Genomic DNA, 15850 nt, shown 5'->3' with positions numbered 1-15850 from the left:
TAAAGACTAATGCTGAGAGAAGCACAGGAATGTTGAAAGATTAATGAGGATATAGGAGCTAACTTACTTGACTTGGAAAACACAAGATGCTATCATGATGATAAACATGATATAGAAGATGGGATAAGTTAGTTGCATTTTATCCGTCACAGAAAAAGTGATCATGCCTGAGACAGCTTTTACTGAAATAACAGTCAATGAGGCTGAAAAAGAAAACAGAACATAAATAAAATTCATATCTGAGACAGAAATACAAACATCTTAAATTTACACGGTAGTCAATACCCTAATTATGCTTTAAGAATGAAAACTGTTGTGAGAAGTGTAGGGTAGGCTGTGACACTAGCCAAGCAGTAGCCCTGTTGCTGAAGCTGTTGGACTTCAGATTTGCTTCTATCAGCTAGTGATCTGCTGTGTGACTGTGCGCATTTTATCTTTAGAGCAAGATGCTTATTTTCCAGCCCTAACTGATGAAAGGGTGCTACAGAGGTTATAATTACTAGTAGATGAGAAAGGAGAAACAACGAAGGGAGGAGATAAGAAAAATCAGATTGTCCATGTGACATGATGGGAAAATAACTATTAAGCTCTACTGAAACAATTTAAAGCCAAACAGATGAGAAGACTGGAAAGTGAAAAGGAACTTCTCTGTGAGTTTACTAAGAGTTGTACTTAGTCTATGTATGAACTCTTTGTCAGTAAATGTCTAGAAGTTTCATTAAAAATATTTTTTGATGAAGATGCTAATAGGTAACAGAATCAGAGCTGAGTATTTCTCAGAGTTAACTATAAATCTAAGATTTGCATTGTTGCCACACAGCAGCCTACCCGTCTGTCTCCTCATACCTGCCCCTAAAGAAAGGAGAGTCTGTGAGACATCTTTTCAGGGACTTTGCTTCACCTTTGTGCTTGCACCTTATGTCTCCCTGTTTGGCCCCAGAAAGATGGCTGGTCAGCCAATGCCGAGTAAGATTCCCCATGTGGGGGGCAACTCAAGCCAGGTGCAGCTGTGTGGGGAGCAACAGAAGAACCCACGAGGTTCACAGAGGTGGGCACAGCCCCCCACCTTCCCCTGGCTAAGGAGAGCCTCTGCCTCTGTGGCTGCATTCCTTCCCACACCCTGCAAGGAAAGAGATTCAATGATGTGCTCTCCATCTATTCATATGCATAAAGGTTTTGTCCCTTGGGGAAGTACATACATCTGAGACTTACGGTTCAGCAGCCTGCAGGCAAGGGTGATTGGCTTGTATCAATTTCCTATTATGATGTACAGGATTCACAGATCTTGAGATTGACAAGCTCTATCTCCTTTACTTCCCCCACCTAACTAATAAAAGCTAATGCGTAGGCCCATTCAGGGCATCCAGTCCTTGAGACTGGGGTCCTTTGACCCCGCTTACAATCTATTATTGGCTACTGTCTTTTCTTAACCCTGCGTCGCCCTCCTTGCGCCCCACAACCCTCGTCGCATGGGACGCGACATTACATAAACATGTCTACTTATTTTCTGTGTTAAAGAGGAACCTATACCTTATGAGAACAAATTTTTCTTAGGTTCCAAATATCAATGAAGAAAAAATAATTTGATAAGGTTATATCAACTTGAAAGCAATGAAGCACTTTCTGGAAACACAATGTTTCTGTAGGAAAAAGACAGTGTGTTTTTTTTTTGTCCTAGGTCCCTTGAAATTACTGTTGCCAATAATTCCAAAACTTAGCTGAAACCTACAGAAAATTTAAAAAATAATTTTTACCATGAAATGAAAATAATGATAACTCAAAGGAAATGTGAATTAGAAATGATACTTTTATTGTTGTTGATATCTGGTCATAATATGAGTATATCTGGACTTTATTGAAAAGGTACTTCATATATATATATATATATATATATATATAATATATATGAAACAGCAGGTGATGGCCAACAAGGAAAAGCATTCCGTAATCTCCTTTTCCAAAAACTGAAAATATACTTTAACTTGAAGTGTATTAGGGCACAGTTCCAAATTAGGCATTTTCTTTCTGTTAAAAGTCATAATTAACAGAGGAGACAAGGTGATAAATTCTGAAAACAAGTCCTCAATCTGAACAAAGAGGCCCTTACAGCCAGGCCCTCTTCATCTTAAAATGTCTTTTGACTTGATCCTTAGCGAATCCAGGGATTTTAAATACCTAGATGGGTGTCACTTGCTGGTGTAAGTATGTAAGGTTAGCTTTTGAGGGATCTTGATTTCCTCCCAAATACTTTCTTGTGATTAGGGCACAATGGGGTTACGGTCTCAGCCTGAGCAGCCTGGTTTCCGAAGGCATCATTAATGGAGAGCAGTTGAACACATTGTTCCATTAGCCTTAGAACCTCAGGATGGCAAGGCCCTTAAAGGTCATCTAATTAAAAAAAAAATACATCTAATTCAACCACCAACTGATGTTAAATTATACTTAAAAACAAAACTAGAATTGTTTATTAAACAGATAAACCAACTATCAGTTGCTGTAGTTAATCATTATATTTTCAAAGCATGTACAATCAACTGAATTAATCATTATTTATTGTAACTCGGCAAGTTATTTCTAGACTGGTGTTGAATTCTTCAAAGTTTTTTTTGAGGGCATTGATGAGGACAAGAGGAAATACAAAATTTGAATGCAGTCTCATTCTGTTATAAAAAATAAAAATAGAAAGTACTATGTGTACACAGAAAAAAAGTTAAAAGAAACTACATGAAGATACTATCAGTGGTTACATCTACGTACTGGGATTATGAATAAACTTTAAGCTAATTTTTTAAACTATAAAAGTATACATGTTCATTTAAGAAAATTTGGAAAATGAAGAAAAGCCTGGAAAGAAAAAATGAATATCACATGTAACCACAACACTCATGCCCAAATCATTTTTCACATTTGGGAAAATTTTTTGTAGTTATTTTTCTATCCCTAAGTATGAATATATCGTAACAAGTGAATTATACAGTACATACTACATAGGAACCTATTTTCCATTGCCATTAAGTATTTTCTATGCCATTAAGTATTCTAAAGTATGACTTTTATCAGCTGTATGCCTTTCTTTGTATGAATGTATACTTACCTAATTCCCCATTCTTGGATATGTAGATTGTACCTATTTTTTTGGTGTTAAAAATGAGGCTGTGATGGATATCTTTGAACATAAATCTTTGCATATCACTCTGCCTATTTTCTTAGGAAAATCACCTGAAGGGGAATTACTGTGTTGACAGCCACTGTTCTGAAATATACTGGCAGACTGCCAACTAAAGAGTACCAGTCACACTCCCGCCTTTTCTGTGTTGTAGTGCTCTGACTAGTACCCACCTGGTATAGTCATTACCATGTTATTGACTTTTTCCCTGTATTTTACGTCCCCATGACTATTTTGTAACTACCAATTTGTATTTCTTAATCCCTTCCGCTTTTTCACCCCATCCCCCAACACCCCTCCCATCTGGCAACCATCAAATTGCTCTCAGTATCCATGAGTTTTTTTCTGTTTTGTTTGTTTGCACTATTCTTTATATGTGCTACTTGGGATTTGTATTTATACTGATTTAAAAAAATGAAAGCTTTCTTCTTATGTTCCCCTAATAGTTTTGAACACCACAATAATCTGTTCCTTAAAGTTTTAAAGACATTGTAGAAAGTAAAAGAAAGTCTAGGCCTAGGTCTTGTAAGGATGTAGCTTTTTAACAACTCCTCTATTCCTCCATAGTCATTTTTGTTTAAAAAATAAGTGATTCATTCAAGTTTTCATATTTATTTTCATTACATATATATTATTTCTAGTTTGGGGTACTTTTCCCTTTTTCTTATGAAGGATCTATTTTATTGTTTTTTAAGAACTGATTCATGGGTTTATTAATGTATTGCTTTTCTGTTTTCTATTTCATATATTTTTGCCTTTATCTTCATTAATTGCTGCTTTCTGCTTGCCTCAGTTTTATTTCTATAAAAAGATTCATGAAGAGAAATCTCATTTAAAATGAAGTAGAAGGGGCGCTCTCACACCCTACCTGGATTACAAAACACAAAAGGGAGAACACTGTAACAGCCTCCCAGCTAGTACCTCTCCCCCTCTATAAAGGCATTTCCTCTCCTTTGTTTTAGCAAACTGGCATGTTGCTCACCATGGTTGTATGTTCCAGATTGCAATTCTTTGTTGTTCCCAAATGAACCTATTTGCTGGAGAAATATCTGGCTGGATTTTTGTTTAAGGACAACATTTCAATGTTTTTTCCCTTAGCTCTTGAGTTGAGTACTTACATTTAAAGCAATGAATTTCCATCTGAATACAGCATTAGATATAAACTATAGGTTTAATATTAAATGTTTTCATAATAATTAAAAAAAGGTATGTTGCAATGAAATCTTGGTTTCTACTTTGGTCCAACTGCAGTTTAAGAGTAGTATTAACATTTCTAGTGGTATGGTTTTACTGGTTTCTATTTTTGTTATTATATTATGTTTTTATTTCATTGTGATCTGAGAACGTGGTCTGTACTATTTCAACTTCCTGGAATTTATCAAGGATTTCTTTGTGGCCAGTTATACGATCAACTTTTGTAACTATCACACAGGTATTTAAAAGGTGTATTCCCTGTTTTCAGGATTTAGAGTTTCTATAGTACAGCCACTAGATCAAACTTAAGTATTCAGTTTCTATCCTTAATTATTTTTCAAACTTAAGTATTCAGTATCTATCCTTACATATTTTTCTGTCTACTTATCTTCCATGAGCTAAGAGAAGTCTCCTACTCTTATATTTGTGTTAACATATTTTTAGAAATAGCTGCTGCTTGAGTCTCCTGAGTGTCTTCTTCCTCTAATGGTGGGGGAAAGGGGAACCCCAGGATCTTTTGTTGCATTTAATCCTTCTGTTTTGATTTTAACTTAAGATAGTAATACTATGACCTTCTGCTTTGTCTTAGTTTTAATCTGAGTTACCTTGTTTTAGATGAAATTTATTAAGTCAAAATATTTTACAACCAGCAAGGGCCAATCAGAAAGGGTGCTATTTTGCTAATTCTTACAGTGCTGAACCAAAGCAAACTGGATGAATCCAATTTCAGAATCTTTTTTAAAATTGAGCTGGGAATTTTTATGAAGTCTATTTGGGAATCTTTCTTTTTCTATTCGGTAATCTTACCCTATTTACATTTATAATCATCACTGATACATTTGACCTCAACTCTCTATCTTATTTTCCTATTTAAAATTTTCTTGATTTTCAATATTTTCCTATGTAATTTACATTTTCTCTCTTAGTTGTTTGTTTTTGTTCTCCGTATCTGGTAATTTGGAAGGAAACAAACATAAAATTCTTTTTCTGTTCTTTTGATCAACTGCAATATGTTACAGAGTAAATTTGTTTCTGTAAGTCACTATCACAAATACACATCTTCCAATGCAAAGGCAAGAACTAGGTGATGAAAAAATGAAAGCTCTAGCACCTCATTAACGTGGGGTTGCAGCCTGTCACAGTGGTATAAGTAAACCTACAAAGTCATAGCAAACAGCACACAATGAATGTATGGGGTCATCGTATAGGCAAAGAAGAAGTAAAGGAAGAATTACAAATAAATTTTAAAAAGGGAATTTCCCAAGTGACTAGTGAGGTCTTTTTGTGTTGATATATATGAGAATGTGTGAGAGTGTGTGTGTGTGTTTGTGTGTGTGTGAGAGAGAGAGAGACAGAGAGAGACAGAGACAGAGAGAGAGACAGAGAGAGAGAGAGAGAGAGAGAGAGAGAGAGAAAGAGAGAGGACAGATTTAAAAATATATAGTGGGCTTACTATCTAAGCATCAGTTTTCAAATCTTATAATGTGCCTCTGGAAAAACAAAGGAAATGGGTAGGTACACAATGAATCAAAGAAATGTTGTATTTAAGAAAACCATACTGCTTACAGTTATCTTTTATATTACCCATATTTTAAAGTTTTTTAAAAAAAATGTAAACAGGATAGGTCTTGATAAGTAATTCCTGATACAGAAGTTTATATTGGGTTCATTTATTTGCTTTTATATTTTCCAATTAATTACTAAGAAAAAAATCCTCAAATTGTCCGAGAGCAAATAAAGCTACCAAGAAGTACAAATCCTTAAATATATTTTTAAAAGAATTAAACATATATCAACTATAGCAACAGATACGCAAAGCATAATTTGCATAATTGAGACTCAATTTCTTTCTATAGATCAGGAGTTGAAAAGTAGAAACAATGAGAAAGGAATAGAATCCTAGAGTATTTTCCTTCAAATCTCTTTTATGACAGTATGGCTAGATTAGAGAATTAGAAAACAAAATATATCCTTACCTAGAAGTGCCACCAGGGTTAGCAAAATCACAATGTGCTTCATTCCTTTTCTTTTATGGAAATATAGGAGAATGCAGAAAAGTAATATTTCTAAAATCTAGAAATAAAAATAAAGATGAAAAAGAGTAAAGGATAAATTATTCTATACACGGTATTCAGAATGTCGCTCTTCTCTTTTTGATCTTGCAACTCTTCTCATATGACAGTTGACAGTGACATGACTAGAATTCCTAAGGACAATTATAAATATTTGGGAATATAAGGAGCCTCAGACTTATAGTGCCAGAGCTCTAATATCACCTATATGCCAATCTCCAGTTCTGACCTCCTTACAACTCCAGTCTCACTTATCCCACTATCTATTAGACATTTCCACACGCATGTTTTGACCTGCTCCATTTCTGACCTGGGCCAGTTCACCTCTCCTTAGGCAACCTGGTGGTCCCCCGCTCCCGGAGGTCACCATATTGATGCTGAACTTAGTGCGGCCACCGGATCAGCATAGCGCACTGCAGCCCAGAACTCCTGGGCTCAAGCCATCCTCCTGCGTCAGCCTCTCAGTAGCTGGGACTACAGGCGCGCGCCACGGCGCCCGGCTACACGCACGTTTAATAGCCGTATCACATGAGTACCGGCAACACTTTCCTCTCGATTGCCTACCTTCCCTATCTGTTCTTCCTGGGCCTTCACCCCCTCAGCAAGTGGCATCACGGCGCTCCTCCCGTTTCCTCACTCCTTGCCACTCTCTCTGAATACTGCAATAGCTTTTCATTTGTCCCCGATTTTACTCTTGCCTCTACAATCCAGGCATTTAGCAGCCAGACGAGTCATTTAAAAACACAATTTGGATAATGAAGTATTTCATTCACAGAGAATATATGATATACATAAAAGGTATTTACAGTGATCTGACAAATACTCGTGTTCTCTACTCAACCTGAGAAAGAGAATCAACCAGTAAATTTGCAGTCTGTTGTGTGCCCCTCTCCCTCCTTTCCTTCGACCTTCCCAGGAACCACGGTACTGAATTTTGTGTTTATCATTCATTTTCTTTATAGTTCATCACATTTCTATGTATCCCTCAAACAACCCCCTTTTTATTTGTGCATATATTTTTGGACTTTATACGAGTGGAAGCATATTGCTTTCACTTGCTTTTTTTCACTGTGCATTATGTTTATGAGATTCATCCAGGATGATACATGTAGTAAAAATATAAATTAGAGCCAGTCATTCTTAAACCTCATATGGTTTCCTACCATATTAAGAATAAGATGCAAACTCCGTCCTGCATCGCAAAGCCCCAGCCGGCTTCTCTGACCTCATCTTGTGCAGCTCGCTCCTGGATGGTCTAACCTGCGCCAGCCACAATGGCCTCCCCACCCCTAACCCAGGTCTTTGCAGTTTTCAGATTGCTCCTGCATTTGGGCCTTTGCACTGACTGTTTGTGCGCCTGGGAGTTCTTCCCTATTCGGTGCACAATGGCTCCTACTTACTCAGCTCTCAGCTTAAACATTACCTCCTCTGAGAGGTCTTCTGGGACCACTCTGATCTAACAGAGACACCCACTCATCCTCGCACACCTGTGACAGCAGCTGGCTACTGTAGAGCACTTTATCATCATCTGTCATACTTTCTGTTCATGTATTTATGTGTTTCTTGTCTGTCTCTTCCACTAACACATCAGCTCTATGAAAACAGGGACCTTATGGTTTGTGTTCGCCACTCTGTCTCCAGTGCCTGGCACATAGTCGGTCACTCAATAAGTATTTATGGAATTAATGGGTAAATTACACCAGAATTTTATTATGAGTAACTTCCCCCAAAACAGGCCTAATGTCTAATAAACTGAATATTCAATAAATATTGACTGAATGGCTAAAATTTTTCTACCCTTGAGAAAACACTAGTGTAATTTTGAGTTCTCGATTTTATTTTTGTTTCAACTTTTTTCTTTTTTAAGGTTCTTAAGATAACCTGAACCAATGCTGTCTCTTTTGAAAAGAGACAGTATCCATGGATGGAAATCATAAATACGAATGCTTACTTTTCTGACAGCAGACAAGTAAAAATACCACCACTAGTTTTTTTCTTAAAAATTACTCGAGTTAGAGACTTTACTACTTTCAGGACTGCATTTCACTTGTGGAACCCTTTCTAAGTCAACATAAATCTCTACTCTTTCCAAGGTTTTGTTTGTTATTTGTTTTTTCCTTTAATCCTCTATGGGAACAGAAAGCAGCAGGACCTTATCTTCCTCATTTGAAAACCTTTTTATCTAATATGGAAGATTAACTCATCCCTTAGTCTTTTCTTTTCCTGGTAAATTAAACCAATTATTTTAACTTTTCCTTATGAAACTTACTTGCCAATTCTTCAATTTAATCAAGGTGTGCTACAAAAGCTATTAAACTGCTATCTCTCTGCCTTCCCAAAAGTGGCCATCAGAACACTGGGTGTCCCAACCTCTGTACAATTCATCATTGGGAACAGAAATATCCCTCTTGGAGTGGTCTCCACGCAGCCACCGGCTTCCACTTCTCACGTGATACAATCAGCTCACAGCAGCATTCGAGAGCAAGTATGCACTGCTGGGGAGGAGAAAGCTCTTCCTGCACTAACACACAGAGTATGTTAGCTAAATCTACTAACATGCTGATTGTTAATTTTTGGGGGGAGGATGAGAGTAGTTATCTGTTTTAAAAATCCTGTATGACTTTTTTTGTAAATTCCAGCTCTGTAGCTTCAGATAAATAAAACATGAGTTCCTATTATTCATAGAATGACTGTAGTTGCTCTGGGTTCTGTCTTGTGGCAAGAGGTCATGAAGCTCCCAGGAATAAAATATTCAAGCAGCATGAAGTAATATTAATTTTTTTCTAGCAACATTTTCCCCCTTCTGTGGAAATATGAATATTAAAGAAGCTGATTTCTGCAGGTTGCTGCAACCCAGGCTGAGGCTGCTTTGCCGATTGCTATCTCAGAGGTCAGAAATAACAGCACTTATTGTGTGCTTACCATGCGCTTTACTTGTACTAATTCACTGAGTCCTCACAACAACCTTAGGAAGTAGGTGTTATTATGATCCCCATTTTACAGATGGGAAAACCAAGGCTCAGAGGGGTTAAGTGAGGCAGCTCTGGTAGGCTGAATAATGGCTTCCCAAAGATGTCTATGTCTTAATCTCTGGAATTTTTATGTTATTTTACATTGCAAAGGGGCTTTGCAGATGTGATTAAGGCTATGGATCTTGACATGGGGAGATTATCCTGGATTATCCAAGTGGGCCCAATGTAATCACATGAAGCTTTCAAAGCTGAGAAACTTTCCAGCCATGGCCACAGAGAAATGTAATGTGAGATAGACCTGAGTTGAGGAATGCTGGTGGCTTCTAGAAGCTGGAGAAGGCAAGGAGACAGTCTCCCCTAGAGACACGAGGAAGGAATACAGCCCTGCTAATATCTTCATTTTAGGTATTGGACTTCTGACCTTCAAAACTGAAAGTTAGTATGTTTGTGTTGTTTTAAGCCACTAAGTTTGTGACAATTTGGTATGGAAGAAATAAAACAATAATTTAGGTTTTGGTACCAGAGATGACCAGAGTTTTCAGTATGAGTTTTCTGAATTGATTCTAGGTTTTCTGGTTTGGTTCTCTAATATAATTAGATTTAAAGGCACTCTCACCCTGTTTTCAGTGGTAAAAGGAGCACCAGCAGTCCATGGAATGATGTGACAAAAGAGATACACAAAATTTCACCATAGATACGTCACTTTCAGTATTAAAGTCTGAACCCAATATTCACCTCATCTTCTCTCTTCAAGTTCTTTCTTGAAAGTATAGCCTTTGATATGGCTTCCTTGTCCACAAGAAATGATCTCTGCAAAGGCTCTCTCTAAGGTCAAGTCTGGACAAAGATCTGATTCTTGGTGGTCAGCTTTTATTAATTCTGCATAGAGAGGTGTGTCATGAAAGAACTGGACTGTGTACCCCCGAGGGGGACTGCCTGTTGTTGAATTCTGGCTCTGCTGCTTAGTATTTAAGTGACCTTGGACAAGTTATTGCACCTTCCTACCTCAGTTTCCCTATATACCAATGTATAGGGCTGTTGTGCAGGTAAAGGACAGAAAAGAGTCAGAGCTAGGCACAGGCTCAGCCTGCTCAGTGAGTGTTGGCTGCGGCTGCTGCAGAAGCGTGCCGCAGGGCAGGCCTGCCAGGACTATTTGCATTCAGACAACAAAGCAAATGAACTTCATGCAATAGCTATTGAGGTCTTATAAAAACACAGGTTTCTCCCTTCAGGTTTTTCACACCTGGTGGTGGGTCTTGAAGCAGCTTTGCCAGAAAGGCTGACTGAGTAATCGGCTTTGGGGTATAGAATTACACCAAACGACAGGCTCAGCCCTTGCTTCTGCTGATTTAATTTTTTGTCTGGCAGAGAGAAAATGAGCACCACGCAGATTATTTTGTGATGTTGGAAAATCTGGGTGGGCAAAATGGCCACATTCAAGCCTGCCAAAGAACATAAAGTGATTGAAGCTTAGGGCTTCATTTCCTCATGCGGTTCTGCAGTTAATAGGTGTTAATCAACAAAAGGTCCTTCCAGAAAAGGGCCCCATGGTCACATAAGCCTGGGGCTTGCAGAATTAACAAAATTAAGCCTGTCTCTTTGCTAAAGTCCTTCTAGTTTTTAACATGCTAAAAGAGATGATGAATTTGCCAGTGTGGGTCATGTTACACAGCATCTCTCCAAACTAGTTTGACCTTGCAAACCCACTGGCTTTGTTTGCTTGCTTTTGGGCAAGCACTAGGTGGGACCATCCCTCTATGAATACAGGTTAAGACAGGCTGTTTTAGTGTGTGAGCAAAAGACACTTCTTTATTGGCCAGTAGACACCAGGCTTCTCAAATCCTCTTCCTGCCCAAGAGTACCTGCTCAGAGGACAGGCTCCTGGGCCTGTGTCTGAGGCTTCCACTTCATGTAAGCCTTAAAGGTAAAACAGACATCCACCTGGTACAGGTAAACACAGGAGATGAAGAGATGCTATTAGCCAGACTGTAATACAGTTTTAAAATCCCCTTTCGAGAAATGTAAAAATTATTCAGACTTTAAAATATTTTTGTTCATTTTATTAATCAGTCCTGAAAGGCAATTTAGGTACTGCTTTTATACTCACAGAAACAGTTAGATGAATGATACTTCAAAGAATAGATTTAATTACTATAATTATGATCTTTGCAGTCATGGTTTGCAAAAAGTACAGAATCTGCCACATCGAAGGATTAAATATTAATTACTTAGATGTTTAACAGATTTAAACCAAACTTCAGCTGAAGATCTTAGTATATAATTGGTAACTTCTAGAGTCTTTAGAGATGCAACATATAACACATTGAATTCCAAACTAAGATAATATAGATCTATTCCCTTTAGAGTCTAATGCCAACGGTGTTATTCAAATGTGACGTTATTAAAGGTTTATTTTATGTCATCTTATAAATATCTGGAATTATTTACATTTTTTTGTGACATTTATTTTCAAATACACTTTCATTATTTTATAGGAATATGGGTGTCCCCCAGGACTGTAAAATTCCTGCTTACTGGAATTCCTCTCTCTATCCAGGATGACTAATACATTGAATGAATAAATGAACGAATGAATTTAAGAATTGACCTTTGAAAATGGCAAAATGCAATTAATTTCAGAGTTCTTTTGGTGGAAATATAAGATTTAATCAAAAGTAGTTTTATTCTTTTAAAATGTTTTCTCTAGTGTTAAAATAATATAAATACATCATCATCAAACAATGCTGTTTATCCTCAAAAAATAAGTCCTGATGCATCTTTAATCTCCAAAGGATTCAACTTAGGCTATTAATTTTCTGGTCATAAACTATGTGATGCTTTTCTTACTGGATGAAGAATTTGTTTTGCCTGTAGGCAAAGAATAACAATGTGTTGGTAGGACTTCAAGTTTAGACTATCATGAAATTCTCCACAAGTCCTTCTAGTTCTTAGATTTGATTGATAACAGCTGCGATAGTTAAAAATGTTGGACAAGTAGGAAGACACAAAGATGCAGGCAGGTGACACAAAATATGACAGACCTGAGGAAGGCTAATCAGAATTGGAAAGCCCAGTCCTAAAGGTTGATGGAGGTCAGGGGTAAGGGGAGCCTTCCGATATAAGAGAGTAGGGAGTTTACGGGAGAACATATTGAGTTCAGTTTTTCGAGAGGTACCCAGGGAATACCCAGGCAGGGATGAGTAAGTAATAAGCGGACAGATGAAAACAGAGATCTACAGCTCAGAAGAGGAATGGGAAGAAAATGCAGTTCTGGATTTGGAAGTCTTTCTAAAGGATGATGGTGGGGTGGGCACTGAGATCACCCTGGAAAACCTGGATGAATACTTAGCGTTAATAGGTAAGAGTGGTTGGCAGAAGAGAAGGAGGTGACCACCAAGAGCCTGGTATAGAAGAGTCAGCGAGAAAGAGGAGAAACAAAGAAAACAAACTGAGGGAGCCAGAGAAGAGAGTAGTTCAAGGAGAAGATGGTGGGCCACAAGTAAATGCTACATAAGGTTCAAGAAGAATCAGGACCAGAAAAAAAAAGCAATTCCATTTGGCAATTTGTGAGTTTGGATCTGTTGGATTATAATGAATAAGGAGTGAATAGGAGCTGAGAAAGTACAGGGGATACAATTTTTGGTGGTGAGTGGAAGGGAAATAGGATAGTTTATTAAAGATTTCTCAGAGAAATCTAAGTATCTTTTTGAGTAAGAGAAAGGAGTATAGTGGGAGATACAAAGAGAAAAGACCTGTAAGCGTTTGTGTTCCAGTGGTCAGAATTATATATCAGAGATGATAGGATAGATAGAATTCTTGTCACATAGACTAGGAACTGCCAGATATAATACCGTGCAGTTCCTACTGCAATATCCTGAGTTACACTTGGAGCTATGTTCACCAGTAACTATGTTCCTGCAAATGCCAGTGTTACACATTTAAATACTAGGTGTAGGGCCGGCCTGGGGGCTCAGGTGGTTTGAGTGCCATGCTTTTAATGCTGAGGTCGCCAGTTCAATTCCCACATGAGCCAGTGAGCTCCGCCCTCTACAGCTAAGATTGTGAACAATGGCTCTCCCTGGAGCTGGGCTGCAGTGAGCTGCCGCGGGCTACCGTGTGCTGCCATGAGTGGCCGTTGGCCAGCATGAGTGGCCAGCGGCCAGCGTGAGCAGCCAGCAGTTGGCGAGAGCTGCCATGAGCTGCTGTGAGCGGCCGACTGACAACTGGCGACCGATTGCCTCAGCCAGGGGGAGTGCAAGGCTCATAATACCAGCATGGGCCAGGGATCTGTGTCCTATACAACTAGACTGAGAAACAACGGCTTGAACCAGAGTCGAGTGTGTGTGTGTGGGTGGTGGTGTGGGGGGGGTGAGGCGGAAGAAGGGGGGAGAAAAAAATAAAACAGGTGTATAAAGTAAGATAATACTATTTTACCTGTTTTAATGGCAAAGGACTAGAGCAGATAGCTTTTTGAGGCCACATCTAATCCTAAAAATATATGGCTCTGTGTGCTTTGATTCTTTTAACTGAATTCACAACTATTTTACCAATCCTATCCTTGGCTAAATGCTCATCTAGACTATCCCAAGTTTCTTCTTACTACCTGCCCTCCTAGAATATTCTTAGTCTCCATCTGACTTCTGTAACAAGTTACATACCAACCATTTCAATCATGTTCTTTCTTTATATCCACTGGACATAGCCAATGCTTCAAATAGTGGCTTCAAATTTCTGTATCAGCCCATCCCGTTCTTTCTTTCACACTTCTCTCATTATGTCCTACAGCTGTCTGCTTCTCCATAGAAAATCTGTTGCGTTAGTCTCAGTAAGTACTTTTTTGAAGAGAATATCTTGAATAAAATACAATGAAGTAAAATATGTTTTTAGGTATTTCCTTTTGACCTGGGAAGAGAGATTTTTTTTTTTTTTTTTTTTTTTAATTTGTCCTAAAACATGTTGATCTAAAATTAGCCAGATTAAATGTTGTGGAAATTGTTCTAGTGATGGGTCACCCGCAAGGCTAGGCTACCTGAGAAACTAGGTGCTTCTATTGCTGATTTAGTTTTTCAAATACTTTGGTATTGGTCAAATGTATTTACATTTTAATGAGCTATTAATGATGAGAAGAAAAGATATTAGTTCTCCAACATGTGCATGTACCAGTGGTCTAGATAACACAGTTTCTGCGATAGTATAATTTTTAGAATTCTTACCACATAGATCAGGAACTGCCAACCAACAAAGTAATACTGTATTGTTCTTGCGGAGATAGCCTGAGTTATATTTGGAGCAAAGTTCACCAATAAATATGTTCCTGCAAATGCCAATGTCATACCTTTAAATAAAATTGAAAAGACAAATCGATTTGAAGAGGGACATTTAAGTCTTTTTGTAGATGCAAACATTTCCTACAGACTGAGCATTACTTGTAAAAGTGCGACATTCCTCCCTAATAAAATCCGATTCATCAAACCATCCATAGATAGCATTATGAATTTACCTGAAGGCATTATGTTTAAAGGGGCTTATGGGCCTGAGAATGGATGGGGCAGGACATAACTTCTGATTTTTCTCTGTTGTTCCAGATGAATCCTGGTCTCTCCAGAGCTTTCCCCAAAGATGGAAGAGATCAGAGCATGTGAATAAGGAGACATGAAAACACATCCAGCTGGCTGTTTGCATGTGGGACCAGTAAGTGTACTGGATCTAGATATAGATGGCAGAGCCCAGAGTGGGGGAAGTCCATCACCTGACAATCCACCCTGCAATTACTCATCCTTGGAGCCTTTACACACACACACACACACACACACACACACACATGATTTTACCCTCTGAAACTCTGGTAAATGAGCACCTTAATCATTGCCATTTATTGGAGTTTCGTCAGCAGAAATAAAAAAGGTGAACAATGACTTTGCTATAAGATTTATTTAATCCAATCTAGAACCTAATATAGCTTAGTAAAATCCCATATAATAAACCTGTAAGGAATGTGTTACTGTCATCACTTAAAATAATGGTGGAAGGGAATGTGTGTGGGAGGAGTAGCCACAGAAGGAGGAGTAAAGGAAGGACTTACCCTTCCAAATAACACTGAACACTGCATATTTATTAATAATTAGCAGACTGAGAAAAAGTGACTTATGTAGCATTTTTCAAATAATACCCTTGAAAACATAATTCAACTTGTCTCATCACTGAGGTCAGCACTGTCATATACATAATTTACAATCAGCATTGACTCCAACCTTAAACAATTTGGTTTCTCTATAAAATCTCACAATTTGAAGACACCAATTTCCTATTCCTCTTAACCAAATGATTTAGAAGTTTGAATTCTGGTTTTTGAGAACAAAGAGCATTTGATTTTTCACACAAGCTAGACAGTAGCTATTCAGGTTATTGTAGAAGCTATAAAATAAGTCTTCCTCTAATGCAACAAT

The 15850-nt window shown here is 37.9% G+C and overlaps 1 protein-coding gene across 1 annotated transcript in view; it reads right to left on the bottom strand.

The window, feature by feature from the left end:
• The window catches only part of NIPAL2 (NIPA like domain containing 2), a 74049-nt gene that overhangs the window by 6025 nt on the left and 52174 nt on the right, over positions 1-15850 (bottom strand). The window contains exons 5-7 of the mRNA XM_074316349.1: positions 14618-14739; positions 6337-6433; positions 68-203 (exon numbers count right to left, since the gene is read on the bottom strand). Of these exons, the coding sequence (XP_074172450.1) occupies positions 68-203; positions 6337-6433; positions 14618-14739 (355 nt within the window). The remainder of the gene's footprint in view (positions 1-67; positions 204-6336; positions 6434-14617; positions 14740-15850) is intronic.

This window comes from Rhinolophus sinicus, linkage group LG12, assembly GCF_036562045.2.
Source record: "Rhinolophus sinicus isolate RSC01 linkage group LG12, ASM3656204v1, whole genome shotgun sequence".
Classification (NCBI taxonomy): domain Eukaryota; kingdom Metazoa; phylum Chordata; class Mammalia; order Chiroptera; family Rhinolophidae; genus Rhinolophus; species Rhinolophus sinicus.
This window is presented reverse-complemented; position numbering and strand designations above follow the sequence as displayed.